Consider the following 15,805-nt stretch of genomic DNA (forward strand, 5'->3'; position numbering starts at 1 on the left):
AGTGAATGTTGAGCCTGAAGCCATGGGATAAAACCAATAAAAAACTAGGTGTGGGCAGTCACCATTGTAGGGATAAGCGATGGAGGTAGGTAGGGGTGGGAAGAAAAACAGGATGGTGCAGAGTATGGATGGATAGATCCAAAAGCTAAGAAGCAAGGCCAAATCTAGAAACAGTGGGTATCAGGCAGAGAAAATGAAGCAAGGTTTGTGGGCGGGAGGTAGTCATGAATGCTGTGCCTTCCTTTGTCTCTATCACAGAAAGGCCTGAAAGGCCCTCAGGGTACACACACACACACACACACACACACACGCACACAGACACAAACACACACATGTCTTAAAATGCAATCGTTGTAGCACCCACTAAACTACGATGCAAGGTAAATGATTGATCTTGGCACCTTCCAGATGTATTAGAAACAAGTAGACTGTTCAACCCAAGACAAACTGCTACAAGAAGAACAAAGGCAACCTTTTTTCATGTCAAGGGAACCTTGTTTGTTTAAACCCTGCCAGCTTGAGAACATAGTGTCATAAAACTTTCCAGTCTTGCTCTTAGAAAAATAGCAAAGGAAATGCATCAACTGATATCCTGGTTAAACTTCTCATTTCGTAGGACAAAGTTGAAAGCCTTAAGTAAATTCTGCTAAGACAGTTTCCAGGAACCAAATCCATTAATCAAACAAGCCCTGTATTTGTTGTAACACAAAAGTTTTAAATTTAGGTTATGTGTGGACTGGAGGAGTCACACACTCACATTCATTGGGCTTATTTTTCTTGTTGGCCTTAAATAAACGGTCACCTCAGGACTCTGGCCCTCAAACAAGCTAGGTATTTAAGAACAAGCTGCATAGGTCAGAGGTCATTGGGCAACTTGAAATCACCACTACATCTGCATCAGAGAGCTCTTATCATTTAAATATTGTCCAGCACCTAAGGTTGAGAAGGGAGAGGTATTGGATGCTGAGTTGATGAAGTGTGATCAGAGTTCAAGTGTCAGAGGAGGGACTGGGTGCTACATTTCTACCCCAAGGCAAATGAGCTGAATCTAGTAGTTTTCTAGTAATGTTCAAGGCTGTAGCATATAGTGCATTAGTTTATTTTTTTTATTTCTAGAAATTTAATAGAGCTTCATGCATTATATATAGATTTAATTTATAGATGCTGAGTAAGCAGGCAAGTAATCAACAATGTACACAGTACATTTCTGATCCCATTGAATAATCCTATGCCCTAGGGTCCCCAGATGGGAATTATCATCTCGCTTTTCCTCTGTTTATCCCAGCTTCTCTGTGGGTGTATCACCAAATTTATGAGAAAGTTAAGCAATTTTTCAAGTATAATTATTAATTCTTAATTTCTGCACACAATTCCACAGTAAACCTTTAAGAGCTACCTATGGGATAGATTTTTATGAAGTTATCATATAATATTTAAATTTGTGCCTGATACAACTTAACATTCTGTTAAAAGGGTGATAGCAAAAAAAAAAAAAAAAAAAATTTCGTACAGAATAAGGTTAGAGAAGCTTTTCTTCCCTGGAGAGAACAGAGGCAACATAGCAGTTATGAGGGCAGGCTCTGCAGCCAGAACCCAGGCTCTGCCACTGCCCTGGAAATGACAGTGCACACAGGTTACTTCAGCTCTGCTTCTTCATACATTAATTGTGCAGAATTATTTTTTCTATGAGTGTCATGAGCATTAGATGAGTTAATGCAGGCAACATTTTTAAAACAGTTTTTAGCACATATTAAGGAACCCATAAATGTTAGCTTCTGTGTTAAAACAATAGAAATAAAATAACTTCTACATAATGCCCTCATCTTCCCACCTACCAGCATTTATTCTCTATGCTCTTACTTTTATCCTATTTCTGAGAATAAACTTTGTTCTCCAGCTCAAACTCTCTTACCTACTTAAGAGAGTCACTCTAGCAATTCTTTTCTTTTCCTATCACATTAGCAATATTTCCTTGTTTTACTGGATCATTCCCATCAGCAAAAGAACACATGATTATCTCTCCATCTTTAAAAATATATCTCAGTCTTGATCCTGCTCCCTTTATATTAATAGCTTCTACCCTATTTCTGTTTCCTTTTACAGTGAAGCTTCTCAAAAGCGTTTCTATATGTGCTGTCTCCAGTCCCTCTTCTTCTTTCTCTTAACTCACTTTACTTCATCCCTACCCACTGTAGTAAAGCTACACCTGTCAATGTCACCAAAGATTTCCACACTACTGAATCCAAAACCACCCCTCAGTCCTCATTTTGCTGGACCTATTTTCTCACTCTGGCTGTTAGGATATCACACCCTCTTGATAGTCCTCCTACCTCACTGGTCATTTCTTAACCAACTTTGCTGCTGGTTCCTCTAGTTCCTTCTAACTTATCAACACTGGAATGTGCTCAGCCATAATCTATAGCAACAGTCCCAAACCTTTTTGCCACCAGGGACCGGTTTCATGAAAGACAATCTTTCCACAGATGGAGATGGGGGTGGGTGCACCGTGGAGCTCTGCAGCCTGGTCCCTAACAGTCTGCTGACTGGTCTGGGGACCGCAGATCTACAGGTTATTTACCTTTTCTCTCTCTGTTTAATCCCTTGTTTTCATCATTCAGGCTCATGCCTTTAAGTACCATCTATATGATAACATAGCTACATGATAAATATAGCAAAGTCCACTATCTCTTATATTATTTCTGCTTAAAAATAATGTCTTGAAAAGTTATCAATGAAAATTATAAGTCACTAAAATTAATTCTTCTTACTTGCCTCATTTTCCAGAGCACATCAACGTCTGACCCATAGTTGATAGTCAATGTATGTTCAATTAAAGAAAATTGAAGTATACTCTTTCTTTATGACACAGCTATGACAAGCTTTCATTTTGATCTATGTAAAGTTATGAAACTGGACTAGATTTATTGACTAATAAAACTAATATTATTAAGTAAGAAAATGCTCATATACAGCTAGACCAAGTAGGTGTGAACATAAAGAACATTAGTGTAGACTTTTCACCTATGTAATGGTATAATAAAGGAAGAGGAACCATCTATAACAAGAAAACTTTAGAAAGCCATAGTTTACAAATATGATTTAGAAATGGTTTTACCGTTAATCAAGTGATGAAAGATTGATGTTTTGCATAATTAAACTCCTGATGAAAATATGAGTTATGCAAAATCAGGAAAACAAATTGGAAAAGCATAAATCTAATTTTTTTAAATGTTCATATTTTTTATGACTCATTTTCTTAAAGTAAAAGAACAGATTTCAGAAGAGGAGAGTAGAGCATATTGTTTATTCTCTCCAAACACTTAAGATACCTAGCAAAAGTGTGGGACCACCCTACTAGCAATTCCTACTACCAGAAATGCAAGTATTTGTCTTCGTGTTTGTGTCAACTTTAATCAAATTAAAAAAAATTAAAAAGTTACTTATAGGAACACATCTGTAGTTAAAATTTTGTTTGTATTTGCTAGCCAGCCTTCTAACAAGACATACATTTAAAGTCTCTATCTATCTACCTACATACCTATCTACCTATCTTTTCATAAACACATGTATACACTCACATGTGTATGCATGAATATGCATGTGTGTGCATTTGTGTGCATGCATGTATTCATGAAAAGCTAGCCTTGTCATATATTTTTGGAGTAATGTACTAACATATTCCTCACAATCAAACCTTCTTCTATGTTTTTCGGATAATCCACAAAAATATTTCTCAGAATAAGGCAAAAATCATTCTATCATATTGTTCTCTGTTCAGGAACATTATGAGATACTCAGTCTTGATATTTCTCAGTGTTTCTAAGGGTTAAAAGTAGATGCTTGTTTCTCCTCCTAGTAAGGTTTTTGGGGAATGTGTAAAATAAATTAAACTATGTCAGACTTTTTAAAAGAAAACACAGTCCTCCTTTCAAGAATGTTTTTATGTAGTAAGTGGGGGAAAAAAAATAAGCATTGCAAGCAGTTCTGAAAATACAATTGAGATGAAATTTGATAAATAGCTTTCCATCATCCAAGCCAGAGCAGTGGAAAAGTATGCTATCAGCATTTTCATCAAAGACACTATTGACTCCTCTTTTTCTACCTCATTTTATCATGACTTTCTCATTTTGTTTACTCAGTCAATGATTGGGAGAAAATGATTCCTTACCTCTTGGGGGAGATGTGATGGAGTCTGCTAATGAAGGGTCCTTTTCCCCGTCTTGGCTGCCACCGCTGCCTTCACTACCAGCCTCTCTTTCAATCAGTTTATCCACCATAGCAATGATGCAGTTCAGGCTCTTCCCCACATTGGCCCACACCCTATCCTGAAAAGAGCATGAGTATCACTACACATTTTTATTGCAAAAACAAGGCAAAATCAGTTGAATCTATTTTAGAAAAGCAGTTGGAGCAACAATCGTTGCAATGCAGATTGAGTGACTAGCTCTAATACTCCCATTAATTTGCTCAGACTATTGGATATACAAGAAATCTATTTTCCTTTAATAAAGCAAAAATTAAGCGTTATCAATCCTTTTAGTTAGTCTATTATTTTTGCTCTGTCATAAAGAAATGATGAACTACCATGCAATATTAATCCATAATTGATCACAAATTATGACATTTTAAGCTGGAGATATCTATTTTCTTTATCAATGCTTAGTAAGAAAGCAAAGACTCATCAACATTTTTAAAGAAGGGCCACTACTTGCATTAGAAATTCTTGGTTTTTTTTTTAATTGTCATAACATACACATAACAAAGTTCGCCATTTTAACCACTTTTAAGAGCATAGTTCAGCATCAGTAAGTAAATTTACACTGTTCTGCAACAATCACTACCATCCATTTCCAGAACTTTTTCATCTTCCCAGGCAGAAACTCTGTGTCCCTTACACATGAGCTTCCCATTTTTCCCTCTCCCAGCTCCTGAAAACCTTCATTATACTTTCTGTTTCTATGAATTTGACTACTCTGCTTTCTAGAAGTTCTGAAAGTATTGTCTTCAACAGCCTAGAGCATTAATATGCAGCTCCCTGGGTCCCACCAAGCCAAGGCACTCTAAATTGAAATTTGGACAAGCTCCCCAGGTGCTTCTGACCATACTAAGTCTTAGAACTTCTACTCAATATTATATGCTACAGCTAAATAATGAGTCATTTTGAGTGATTTATTTCCTAGGAAGCAGCCTATATCACTAAGGAGCCTCTTTGTCACTAATCTCAGTTCTGACTAGCACCCATTTTTGTTTAGGGAAATGCATGAAACTGAATTTTTTGGTTTATAAAAATGGCCATTAATTTTTTTAAATAAAAATTTTAAATATAGTTATCATGATGGAAGCCTTTCATCATTGGGCTTCCCTTCTTGGTCCTCCTAGATTATTTAGATGATGGCACTGACTCCCCATCCCTTTCTCCAGGCACAAGAACTAAATGGTTTTATGGTGTTTTCCTGACATCATGCTGTACAGCAACCTTTCGGTAGGCACTTTCTCTGTAGCAGAGCTATTTCAGGCACCTGGAGTACCACTTAGGGTAAAGACCATACTCTATTATAGTATGTCCTTAATGGTTTCTACATTTTTCTCCAAATGTATATTTTGTGCCTAAGTTAATTTTGCTAATTTATAAGCATATGAACTAATTTATTGGGAGGATAAATTACAGAATAAACACTAGTTGAATTTACGTTACGTGATGGTTTTATGTAAAGACTAAGTATACATACATGCATACCTTAGCTGAGGAAGTAACAGGGTTTTGTAGAAAAGCAGTACATTGAGAGTTAGAAAAGACTTCAAAATTACCTACCACTACCTATGAGACCTTGGAGAAAGCACCTACTCCCTGTAGAACCTCAGTTGTCTCACTGGGAATGATAATTCTTGCCATACCTACCTCATCATGCTGCAGTGGGAAACCAAATGCTGTGTTTTCTATTAAAGCAATTGGTATTATAAAATTATTATAATTTGGCAAAATCACATCCAGTACTTATGGGCCTTCCTAAATGAATCAAGCTTTCCTTCACCCTGGATTCATGAGTGTGAAGTATGTTATTTATCACAAATAATTATAACAATCTTTTCTCTAAAGGTAGATCTTTTCCTCAAAGAACTGAAAGCACTTCCCCTCTAAGGAAATTTAAGACATCAGTTACATTCAGAAAGTATATTATCTTCTGTCTATTGTCTGAAAAAATGAGGGAGATGCACCTCTGAATCATGAGGCAGGACTACTAAGGAAGCTCACCTAGTGCGGGGGGCCGTGCTGGGGAAAGGCAAGTAGGCTGAAGGTCCTGGCATCACTCCTATTGGGATTCAGTGAGGAGCTTACATTTCAGAACACAGTAACAAACTGAATGTCCTCTATTCTGAATATGCCGTAGTCACTACCACCAACTGCATCTTTAAGGCAATTAAATTGAAGAATGAAGACACTCTCCACAGCTAATAGTGGGAATAAACTCTGCTGCTAAGGAATAAAAAGAGAACAGTTCTTCTCAATTATCCAGTTTAGACTTGTTCATAAGTTTTCAACTCTCTTCCTGTTGTCCATTTTGAAAGAAACTTTGTATTTTGGTCAAAGATCAAGTGGTATTACATGCTGCCTTTCTTAGATGAAGAATAGAAGGATAGATCAACTACTCTTCATCACATCTCAGAAGAGCCTGAAGATAAAGGTATTTAAAAGATAATTTGACTTGAAATTCACACCTTTATATTGTTCTTCCTTTACAGATACCTTGGGTTAGAGGCATCTACTGGTAGACAGGTAACCTTTGCAGCCAGTAGAGAGTTCTGTATGAGAGAGTGAGCCTGAGAAGCATAGTGAAGCATGTTCATTGACTAAGACCAACAACCACGCAGTAAAGGGTTACACAGTAAATAGAAGAAAAACATTTAGTCATTAATGCTTAGAGGACACAGGACCTGGGAGGATGTTTGGGGGGTGAGAAATTGAGCAGTCCCTTATGTAATATGAATACAAAATTTATGCAAAATCAAATATTTTCTTGAAGGGCCACTCGGCAGACCCTGAGAAAACTCATCCTACTCTTTCTTTATCTTTTGCAGAATAGATCCTGCCTAGCTGCTGGAGAGAGAACTCGGAGCCTTGCTGGTTTCTCCCTCCTTCCCTTTTATGGCCTTCACAGAGCAAAGTTATTGATCTGTGCCTCTGTCTCTTAACACAGATTATGAGTTATTTGAGAGCAGTGTCCTCACTATGCAGCATGGGACGCCTAGCCCTCAATAATTTTTGTTGAAAGAAAGGAAGGAAGAAAGGCAGAGAAAGAGGGAGAAAGCAAGGGAGGGAGGAGAAAAGGGCTGTCCAACCCACAGACAGATTGAAGGCTGGCATTTATATTCACTCAGTATATGCACTATAGCTAACTTAATCTTCAAAAACCACCAAATAATAATAATTATAGACTCAGTTTTTAGAGATGAAGAGACCTCAGGCAAGAGATATTGAATAACATTCAACATTAAAATGGTATAAATGGGGCTGGTCCAAGTGCAGTGGTGTTTATAACTAATTGATCACAACAAGTTACAGATCCCTTTGTTCCTTCTCTCCTCCCACTGCTTCACTTGACCAGCCTTTAAAAAAAAATCTTTTTTTAATTAAAAAGTTTTTAAAAAATTGTATAAATGGACCAGAAATTCCATTCTGTTTGGCTCCAAAGACTTGATTCTTCCACTATGATCTCTCACAGAATTGTGGTACAAAGAACCACAAACTAGACTAAGGGAAGTCAGGAGAAGGAGCCCAGAAGGATAAGGTAGAAGTATGTGCCTCCTCATAGGAGCAAGATTAGGTTTTAGTCATCTGAGACTTGCAGATGAGTCCAGTGGAAGATCTTGGACAAAGAGATGACTCTATAGAAAGGACTGGCTGGTCACATGTATCCTTAGGTCTGAGATCAAAAGTGTCACATAAGCACGGAGGGAGCAGTCACTTGGTTAAAGGGCCAATCAGCTTGGGTCAAAGGACGTAAGTGGCCTGCATTAATAGAGGGCAGTGTTAAGATCAAGGTCCAAAGTCCATTCGTGTGACCACAGTATAAAGCAGGGTGTGGGTTACAAAGAGGAAAGATGATAATTCAATTACTAGGACGCTGAAGTACAAGGTTGTCAATTATTTTGAAACTAGGATGCTACAGAAGGGAAGGCAAGATTCTTGAAAGGGAGCCTTGGATCATTGAGTCTTCTCCTAAATAAGCTCCCTTCCATTAAATCTCTGTGGAAAACATGCACAGAGGAAGATTACCAGCCAAAATGCATTCTCATTCTGATGATTTTTACTCACTATGCCAGTCCACAGAGGAAATTCTTTCTACTTAGACTGCTGGTATGGCTGGGGCCTACTCTTCTTTCTTCTCTACTAAAATCACACAATTAGTTTCAGACTGCTCCCTTGATGAAGGCAGGCTGATTAGTGGGAACAAAATGGAAGCACAAGAACATGCCTGCAGTACACGGGGCTCCTCATCCCTCCCCGGCTCAGGCCAGGGGGCTGTGAACAGCCACCAGATCTTGTTTAGCTCCCCTGGCACATGAGAAGGTTTAACAATCAGAAAAACAGATTGCTGGGCCTTTTCCTCAGAAATAGCAGCCATATTTTGCTAGGTCTCCTGCTATACGAGGGTAGTAATGGGAAATCAGTGGGTTAAAGTCTCATCTTTATTTAATTGACAACATAACCACATTGTAACCTTTACAACAACCCTTTTCCTTGTAGGAGAAGTGGCTATAAACTTTTTCTGGTCAATAAAAGCACAAAGTCAGTGGGAAACTAGCAGCAATATTTATTTCATTCTGAGTCAGGTGCTTGATTGGTCCTTATTGATTTCTGGGTTAGGACCTAAGCTAACATGCAGGTCAAACTCTGTGGCAGTGGATGCAAAAATCGGATGGATGCTGCCAGGGGAACATTACACCTGGCAGAGTGAGCCATGACGGGAGAGGGCAAAACGCCTACTCAGCATGCCACACATTTGTGAGCCTAGTAGGATAAAGAGGAATTCTGACTGCTTTGGATCAGTAGTAAACTTAAAAAAAATATTTAGTAATGCTTAGTTGATCATCTTTTCTAAGGCCAATTTTTCATCAGCAAGAATGTGAAGACTAAACCAGACCTGATATGGAGGCATAAAATAGCCCTGTCATATCTATGTTTCCATGAATAATTTCCCTCTTGTCATTATCAATTTCTGAGGACTTTGATTAGAAAGGCAGTGAATGAACAAGGCCAATCCCATCTTAGAAAAGAAGCTTCAGTTTATCCTTGAGTTCACTGACAGCAATGTGCTCTACATTGGCCAAGTTCCTTAATAAAGCAAACCTTTATTCCTTCAACAGCTTGATAGCTCTTATCTCTGAATCCTAACTTTATCCAGAGTGTTAGGTAAATTGAGATGAATTTAAGATACTCTATGGTTCAAACTGGCACGTATTTAGTCCAAGTTATATAACACACACATCTCACACACACACACACACACACACACACACACATATATCCACTAAAAATAACCAGACCTGCAGTATCCATCAGCAGTAAGTGAGATTCCCAAATCTTGGCTTTCCATTGATACTTCTGCTTTAACTTCACCTACTTCCTCATGTAAAATCCCTGATCTTCGTGTCCTAATAACTACACTTAGTTTAAAATTCAGTCCTGGCCTCACCCTGAAATTTAGTCCCTGGTCACACAAGCAGATTGATTCAGATAGTTAGCTACTGTTTCTCCAGTATTGCCCTCTCCATCTTCCTCTGGTCTGGATCTTGCCCAGATCTATATTCTTAGCTACCACACAATCAAGTTTATCCACAAGTACCACATTCACCCTCATTGATCACTATGCTTATTTCATTACTCCTAATCAAAAGCAGGCTTAGTACTACAGCCAGTATTACATCCTTCTCTCAGCCTGGAGGCACATCTACCGTTGGATAGATACAGGTAATTATTCTTATTTCTCATTAGTCTTCCAAATGAAATTTTCATCCAGATCAGTATTCTTGCTGTCCTAGAAACATGCCTCTAAATTAAATCAGCACCTATTTACTAGGCATCTGCCACACGCCTGTTCAGTGATAAACACCAAAGATATAAAGGAAACTTTGGAGGAACTAGTATTTCTAATACCTTGACACATGCTGACTTTTATGCCTAGAATACCTTCTCCCTTCTATCAATATAAATTTTCACCCTTTCAAGTGTCACCATTTCCAAGAATTGTTCGTATTACTTTCTCTGCTTAACATACTTTTTCTTTCTAATAGACAGTGAGCTCTAGGAGGGAAATGACTATTATTTATTAATCCTTTTACTGTCCTCAAGAGGTGACTGATAAATAAGAGAAAAATGAATACATGAATAAATAAAAGAACAAAGGGATGATTCCTCCATCTTTTCCAACTGTCACATAACTTCTTTCTAAATATTTTTGGCATTGGTAACGTGTATCACACAACCACCTGCATTCTTGAAATATCTTTAAATATCTGTTTGTTTTATGACTGCTAGTCATCTTACTTGAATTAGACAATATGGCTTTTAAGGTCATGTTTCATATAAGTGTCTATAGCGCTGCTGCACACTATTTATGCTTAATGAACATCTATTGATTGACTTAATAACCTTCTATTTAGAAGTTAAAAAAAGTTATGGTACAACTACAAGAAGTTCTTATTACAAGCATCTTCACATTGAGGTTAGAACCAAGCTCATACACTGAATGGCTGAGTTCACCCTAATAAATGCCACATCATGCTAAAGCTTTCAATTCAGTGAAAATATTAAATAAAGCGTTCGTTTAATAATTAGGGGGAAAATTCCACTGACTGACTAACGCTTTTAATTTTAAATTGGTAATTGGATGTTATCTCCACACCATTAAATACTTGCACAACTGGTTGAATTGTATGATATTATCAGTTAGTGTCCTGCATACAACCACTTTCAAAGATGATTCTTTTTAACTGTATGTTCCCTGATATATGAAATCAATAGTCTACCTGTATGTACATAGCATTTCCTTTACTTATTCACTAAATTTGGGAGTTTCAAAAATTTCTGTGTACAAAATAATATCTCATTATTCACAATAGAATATATTAAACCTTGGGCACTTGATTTGAATGTATCATAAATTTCCAAAGTGTGTATGCAGGTTTGCACATTCATTACACACAGGCACATGAAAATATCTGACATTGAAACAGGCATTTAAAAAGTCTGGAAAGTATCCAAGAGGGATGATGGCATTCAATATAAAACCACAGGAAACCCATTACATTATTTTACATAATCATTACATGAATAGAAATAAAATATCTTTATTAAAAATACAGGTTTGAGTTGGAGGCTGAGCTGCTGATTCAGCAAATCCATCCATTCGCACTTGTTCCTACGTTAACTCTGAGAAACACATTGAACTAGTATGTGTGAAACACTGTGTTAGATATTGTAAAACAGGGAACTGAAGGTGAAAGTATTAACCGCATGTGGGAAAATCTAGAAATTGGCAGGATTTCATGAATATGCATGCACATAAAGATCTCATTTGGGGTTTCTTTTCTTTAATAGAACATTTGTGCATTTTAATGGACAGTCATGAACTTTGCTTAATCACCTTTTGTGGACTTCAATATTGTGTAAGTATTCAAAGCACATTTCTCTTGGGTGAAATGGACTGGAGAAGTTCAGGAATGTCTCCTATCCATCAAGAAAACAGATGATAGAACACATCCCATTGCCATATAGGGAGCAGCTGGCCCAGTTCTGCCTACCTTTGCCTGTCCTTTCTCCTGAGGAGAATGAATGCTTTGAATGTCTTCTCTTCTTTGTGATACTAACAAAACCAGGCAACTCTAATAGGTGTGACTTAGGGATAAAAAAAAAGAAAAAAACTGGGACAAGAGGAAAATAGTTGCTTTCAATTTACGCTTCCTGGGAAACACCTAAAGAAATTATTTCTGTGTAACTGAGACCTTTGTAATGGGTACATGAATAATCAAATGAAGTTAAAATTGCCACCATTGGTATTCTGGAGGCTTCGGAAGTCTTACTTAGTCATGCTTTTAGCTTTGGTCATCACTAATGCTCTGTGTCCCTCCTGAGTTTTACCACTTCCTGTGTTTAGAGATATTTTGAAGATTACTTGAATATTCCCTGTAGAGTTGATTAAGACACTGGGAAACATGCACCAAAGAGTGGGTATTTTGAAGATGGTTATAATAGTCATCTTTGAGTTCATTAAGACACTGGGAAATAAGAAATAAGAAGAGAGGGAAATAACTGGATACTTTTCACTGGAAAGGAGAAACAAAATCTTCAAAAGAAATCATGAATTCTACTGGGGGAAAAAGGTACTGGACATAATACAGAAATATATTAAATTTAAATATTCTGTGTTTCAAAATAAGAAGACAAATAAGAGAAACAATTTGGGGACAAACTTCAAAGTCAAATTTATTCTATAAGTGTGTACTGAGTACCTTTTGTGTACAAGTGCTCCACTAACTGCGGGGATACAACAGTGAGCAAGACTTTGGCTTTTTCTGTAGGAGCTCATAAAGTTCATAAATACGTGGAAGAAACACATATGAGCATCTGATTATAATTCAGTGTTTATTATGCTGTGTGTTCCATGGAATGCAAGAATAATGTTTTATTATACAAAACTATTTGGAGTTGAATATATATATATATATATGTATGTACATCTATCTATCATTTACATTTGGAAATTAATAGCCATGTTTTAGTAGACACACTACTCATTTAGGTAACTAAGCTATAAGGTGTTGCTTTGGAAAAGTTTAATCCTAGGTTAGTATCAAGCAGTCTTTAAGAATGAATTACCTCTAAAGAATGAGAATGATTTATTTCCTTCCTATTAAGATAAGGTCAATCGTTTCATATAACATAATTCTGGCCACTCAGAAAACTGAACAAAATTTCTTTTGAATGGCAATTTTCGTAAGTACCTCTGCAGTCTGCATGGCATGAATGTTTTTTCCCTGGAAGTAAGGTCTACGATGGACCCAGTAGTGGGCAAGAAAAGGTGAGAAGACAGATCACTACAGATTGCCTGAGGAGGTACCTGGCTAAATATGTTTTGTCCTTAACAGTTGGCAATGTTTTGCAACTATCTTATGCTTCCTGTTACCAATTATGGCAATATAAATAGTTCTTTAATACTCCTGGTAAAGCTTAAGCATTCATATTAGCTCTAGTCATCATTAGAGAAAGGTATAGCACAAAATGAGCTGCATGATTTTGGTAAATAACATATCAAAAGGTGGTTCATATAAATCTTATTCCAAAACACGATTTGGTATTATTGAGTTACAGAATAGCTAAAACATTTTTAGCTTATATATGGACTTTATTAATGGGATGTTTGACATAAATATTAGTATTACTATGAATTTGTGCTATTGTTTCTAAAACCTATAAAATTATTGAAAAATTATGGATTAACATGGATCATCCATTTTACTTATGTGACATAAACACATTTACCATAATAAGAAATAGCAAGTGTTCTTCTAGCTTAAGAATGAAGACTAAAATTTAAAATTTGACTTACGTTTGCAACATGAAGAAGGGAATTAATTCAGTAACTTGGATGCTGAAATGTTGCCTGATATGGAAATATAGTTCAATTAAAAATGGGTTTGGGATATGCCTCAATAGTAAGAATAGTTCTTCTAGTTCTGCACTTTGCTAAAATGGATCAGAATATAAAGGATCATAAGTTTATTTTTTAACAATTTATTTGAAGAGGGGTAGGCAGATTTAGCCCTAAACCAATCAATATAGTAATGTTAAAATTAAATCCCAGTGTTCTAGAGAATAGTTCAATTACTGGAAGCCACAAAAACTAGGTCAACTTAATAGTTTGGTTAGACGACATGCTTTCATATTTTGGACCAACTAATCTTGGAATCCCAGCTGCTGAAAGCATCTGTTGTAGAGATGTAGAGAAAGAACAGCAATATGTCATCTTTACTGGCTAAAAGATGAAGAATGCTATGTTAGTCTATTTCTTGGCACAGATTATCATAAAATCCGAAATATTCCTTTGGGGTTATATTGTTTACTAACTTTTCAGGAAAATAAATCCTTAAAGCGTTTAATTATTTAATAAGTAAAATTCAGCAAATAACAATTTTTGTAAGCATTCATTTTCATTTCAATCTTTACCATATTGACTAGATAATTATTATCCAGATTCACGTGTCATGAATTCTCTCAGGAAAACAAGTTGAAAAGAAAAAGAACAGCCTCATACTAACTTAGAGTGAACAGAGATTCTCCTTGACCTCAGAAGAAAAATTACATGTTGAGTAGGATTGAAGAGAAATTTACTAACATATATTCACTTCCCAAATATTTATTATAAGAAGGTAAGTGCAGTTGTTCAAGTTAGGTAACTGTTATAGTCACTATCAGAAATTAAGTAAAACAGACTTTTAAAACATAGAGTTACTATTAATATAAACTTATTTGCAAGCATCAGCCAACTTAAGTGATCAGGGAATATGTTCATATGATATCAAAGAAACCAAATTAAATTAACTTAAAACACTGAATTACTTCCAGAAGTTGACTAGACGTGTAATCAGCACTGAAACTTTTCTAACAACTAATTAAGAAAAGGGATACATGAAGTTATGTTTCCAATTCATATAATAGCACAGTCTCTAAAGGCATCTTCAATTAGCTACATTTTCTTTGGATTTACTCAATTTGTCAAAGTTAGACAAAGCTTTGAAAAAAATGTTAAATGGTTATGACTCTGGTGAAATATTTTTTTCTGTCTTTTTATAAGGCATTTACATCCCTCGATGAAGGAATCTTTTTAATAGAAAGTGGTTGCTAAGGAAAAACAATGAAATGTCATATAACAATCAAACTTGTTTGGTTATCAAGTTTTATTATTTGCAAAAAAGAATAGAATTACATTAAAAGGAGAGAGTAAGAAGTAACTTTTCTGAATGGGAAAAATTTCCCTCATAATTGTGGTAAGTTTAGACAAAGCATTCATATGCTTTCTAGAAACAATAGATTCTAGAGGAGATTCAGAAATGATATGGAAATTTCCTCAGAAATGAGGAAAGGAGATGCAGAGAAAGAAGACCATTCTCATTATTGCCCTACTCTTTTTGCCTTTGAAAGAAAGCAAGAAAACTGAGATGCCACTCCATCAAATGGAAAAAAGAAATCAGGAAGACATTTTCTTCCTGGCGTGAAGACTAGTAAAGCATTCCCAAGAGAATGATCAAGGTTGAGCCAACAATGACACAGACTGATACTTCAATCTTGTCCGGCCCTTCACAAGGAAATGCTTCCCAATTTTTTCAAATGTTGCTGATAAGCTCAGCTACCCATTGCTTTGGCGCCTATTTGAAACTTTCAGCACTCCCTTTCTCCTGTCCTCTCATATTCTTCTCCTAGCACATGATTCTACTTTACACATAAAGCAGCCATCTTAGCCCCACTCACTCTCACAAAAGTCAAATCCATCTTCACAGCCTCTGCAGTCACAGCAAAAGAGAGCACTTCTGCCTAACTAAGACTCGTCCTTCCACATGCATACTAGCATTGATTCTCTTCCTTCTCTTGCAAGGACCTTGCTCCATCAGTTACCAGGTCTGTGCCTCTCAAATGGCCTTTGGAATGCAAACATGCTCATATTTCACCTACTTTAAAATAAAGCAAGTAACTAATAATAATAACACACACACAAACACACACACACACCATCTACCTCCCTCTATATGT

At 36.4% G+C, this 15,805-nt stretch overlaps 1 protein-coding gene across 6 annotated transcripts in view; it reads right to left on the reverse strand.

The window, feature by feature from the left end:
• INPP4B (inositol polyphosphate-4-phosphatase type II B) overlaps positions 1-15,805 on the reverse strand; it is a 336,633-nt gene that overhangs the window by 79,455 nt on the left and 241,373 nt on the right. For all 6 annotated transcript variants that reach the window (XM_069492955.1, XM_069492951.1, XM_069492953.1 and 3 more), the window contains one exon: positions 4,169-4,325. In XM_069492955.1, coding sequence (XP_069349056.1) covers positions 4,169-4,325 — 157 coding nt within the window. The remainder of the gene's footprint in view (positions 1-4,168; positions 4,326-15,805) is intronic.

The sequence above is a fragment of the Eulemur rufifrons genome, chromosome 18 (genome assembly GCF_041146395.1).
Source record: "Eulemur rufifrons isolate Redbay chromosome 18, OSU_ERuf_1, whole genome shotgun sequence".
Lineage (NCBI taxonomy): Eukaryota > Metazoa > Chordata > Mammalia > Primates > Lemuridae > Eulemur > Eulemur rufifrons.